The 2777-nt window shown below is 47.6% G+C and overlaps 1 protein-coding gene across 1 annotated transcript in view; it reads left to right on the forward strand.

Annotated features, from left to right (window-relative positions):
• LOC118478178 (sodium/potassium/calcium exchanger 1-like) overlaps nt 1-2777 on the forward strand; it is a 16786-nt gene that overhangs the window by 11620 nt on the left and 2389 nt on the right. Inside the window, exons 2-3 of the mRNA XM_035971211.1 lie at nt 42-972; nt 1495-1655. Coding sequence (XP_035827104.1) covers nt 42-972; nt 1495-1655 — 1092 coding nt within the window. The remainder of the gene's footprint in view (nt 1-41; nt 973-1494; nt 1656-2777) is intronic.

Raw genomic sequence — 2777 nt, forward strand, 5'->3', positions numbered from 1 at the left:
GTGAGATTGAGGGTGAGGGTGAGATTGAGGGTGAGGGTGAGATTGAGGGTGAGGGTGAGATTGAGATCGAGGGTGAGATTGAGATCGAGGGTAAGATTGAGACCGAGGGTGAGATTGAGGGTGAGATCGAGGGTGAGATTGAGATCGAGGGTGAGATCGAGGGTGAGACCGAGGGTGAGATCGAGGGTGAGATCGAGGGTGAGATCGAGATCGAGGGTGAGATTGAGATCGAGATCATGGGTGAGATTAAGGGTGAGATCGAGATTAAGGGTGAGATTGAGATCGAGATCATTGGTGAGATTAAGGGTGAGATCGAGATCATTGGTGAGATTAAGGGTGAGATCGAGATTAAGGGTGAGATTGAGATCGAGATCATTGGTGAGATTAAGGGTGAGATCGAGATCATGGGTGAGACTGAGATCGAGATCATGGGTGAGATTGAGATCGAGGGTGAGATTGAGATCGAGGGTGAGATTGAGGGTGAGGGTGAGATTGAGGGTGAGGGTGAGATTGAGATCGAGGGTGAGATTGAGATCGAGGGTAAGATTGAGACCGAGGGTGAGATTGAGGGTGAGATCGAGGGTGAGATTGAGATCGAGGGTGAGATCGAGGGTGAGACCGAGGGTGAGATCGAGGGTGAGATCGAGGGTGAGATCGAGATCGAGGGTGAGATTGAGATCGAGATCATGGGTGAGATTAAGGGTGAGATCGAGATTAAGGGTGAGATTGAGATCGAGATCATGGGTGAGATTGAGATCGAGATCATGGGTGAGATTAAGGGTGAGATCGAGATTAAGGGTGAGATTGAGATCGAGATCATTGGTGAGATTAAGGGTGAGATCGAGATTAAGATTGAGATCGAGATCGAGGGTGAGATCGAGATCGAGGGTGAGATCGAGATCGAGATCGAGGGTGAGACCGAGGGTGAGATTGAGGATGAGGGTGAGATTGAGATCGAGATCGAGATTGAGGGTGAAACACAATGTTACATTATCCCCACCCTGCTTGCAATCCGCGAAGCCACTTACGTCAGAAAAAGAGAGAGGGGGAGAGTGGGAGATCCTGCGCAAGCCTTAAGTCCCGTCCGCAGCCACAGACCCCACAATTCACACAGTACTGGTTTGCGCTAGACCTAGAGATTTGCCCCAAGCTCCAAACCTGACCTGCTGACTTGTACTGTCTCGATATAGTTACGCTGACAAAAAATCTCTTCCGGAGGAAGGAGTGACTGTCTTTAGAATAAAAGGCCATCTGAAGCAAAGAGCGGACTTCCGGCGGACACTTTTTTTGGCTCAGTGGACCATCTTGTTATGTACTATCTTTGTCAATAAGCATTGTCCGGACAAGTTGGGAATAATATTCGTGAAGAAAAGAAACCAAACCGGACAAGGTCGTGATAGGCTAGCAGTTGGACGGATGCTACAGGACAGGCTGAACAAGGTCGCAGATTGGTGTGAGGAATACAATGCGGTCATAAATCCAGACAAAGCACAGGTCATCTGGTGCTCACTCATAAGGTGGCACAGGCAAAGCTGTACTTGAATGTTCTGGGAGACCCGAGGCACCCTTTGCATGACAACCTGGCCAGCATCAAAGGAAACAGGATCAAACGGGGCAGCTCATGGATGGCAGAAGCCGAAGACTCCTTGAGGAAAGTTTGTGGCATCGATGAAATATGCTGTGGAAAGAAATGGTTTGAACTGAACTCCGATTGCAGAAGCCTGGCTAACGTTCACATCACTATGGGTCGTGAAAGACGGGAATGTGCTGCTGTCATTAACGACAATGATATACGACAGTTAATTGAGGAGCATTCCAAGCCAGAGGACCCAGTGATCTATACGGATGGATCAGTTAGGAGGGGTGAAAGAAGTGAATGGGGTTTTGTAGTGTACAGTGGGAACAAAAAGGTTCATGGCATGTCAGGGGCCATAGAAAGAACAACTTCAAGCATGAAAATGGAGATTGAGGCCGAAACAAGAGCGCTTGGATGGCTTCATAATACAAGACCAAGAATTACTCATCTCATCATTGTCACAGACTCCCAGAGCGTCTTGCGAAGGGTTGAGAAAGGGCTTCTTCGGAGTGAATGGATGAACCCAATACAACACTCATCACTTAGAGCCATCACGTGGATATTCTGTCCTGGGCACTCTAGAGTGAAAGGCAATGAGGAGGCTGATTGGCTGGCAGGCAGTGCCGTGGTTGTTGGTAAGGTGAAATTTGACAAAGGAGAAGTGTTGAAGACCCTGGAGAAAAAGTTGCGGGATGAAAAAGATAAGGAGACAGCAGAACACCGCGCAATCATTAGGATGCGGGAAATGGGGATAGAGAGGGGAGAAGGAAGAAAGGAACGATTATCTGGAAAGGAAAGACGTCACCATAATCATACAGCCACCGGAACAATCAGTATAGATACCTTGCGGGCTTTGGTGCTGGGGGGAACTGAGCACTTGTGGACCTGTCCGGTGTGCAATGATGTTGTTGCCCAGGACATGTTATACAGGTAATTCCCAGCTTTTGCTGTTGTTGTTGTTTTAAAATGATTTTTTCTTCCTAGCGGTGGTTTTTAGTCGGAAAATGCCAAAAATCGCGGCCGCGACAAACGTAGATGCTAGGTATTCGTCATTCCGTCATTCTTCAATGAGTTTCTGTGGTTAAAGGTTAACTTGTGCAAGCTAACGGGGCGCTGGTGAGTACTCTCTATCTCTTTATATTATTATTATTTCTGTTGATTATGTGGAAACATGGGTTATATATATATTTGTGTGTGTGTG

This window comes from Aplysia californica, unplaced genomic scaffold, assembly GCF_000002075.1.
Source record: "Aplysia californica isolate F4 #8 unplaced genomic scaffold, AplCal3.0 scaffold00396, whole genome shotgun sequence".
NCBI classification, from domain to species: domain Eukaryota; kingdom Metazoa; phylum Mollusca; class Gastropoda; order Aplysiida; family Aplysiidae; genus Aplysia; species Aplysia californica.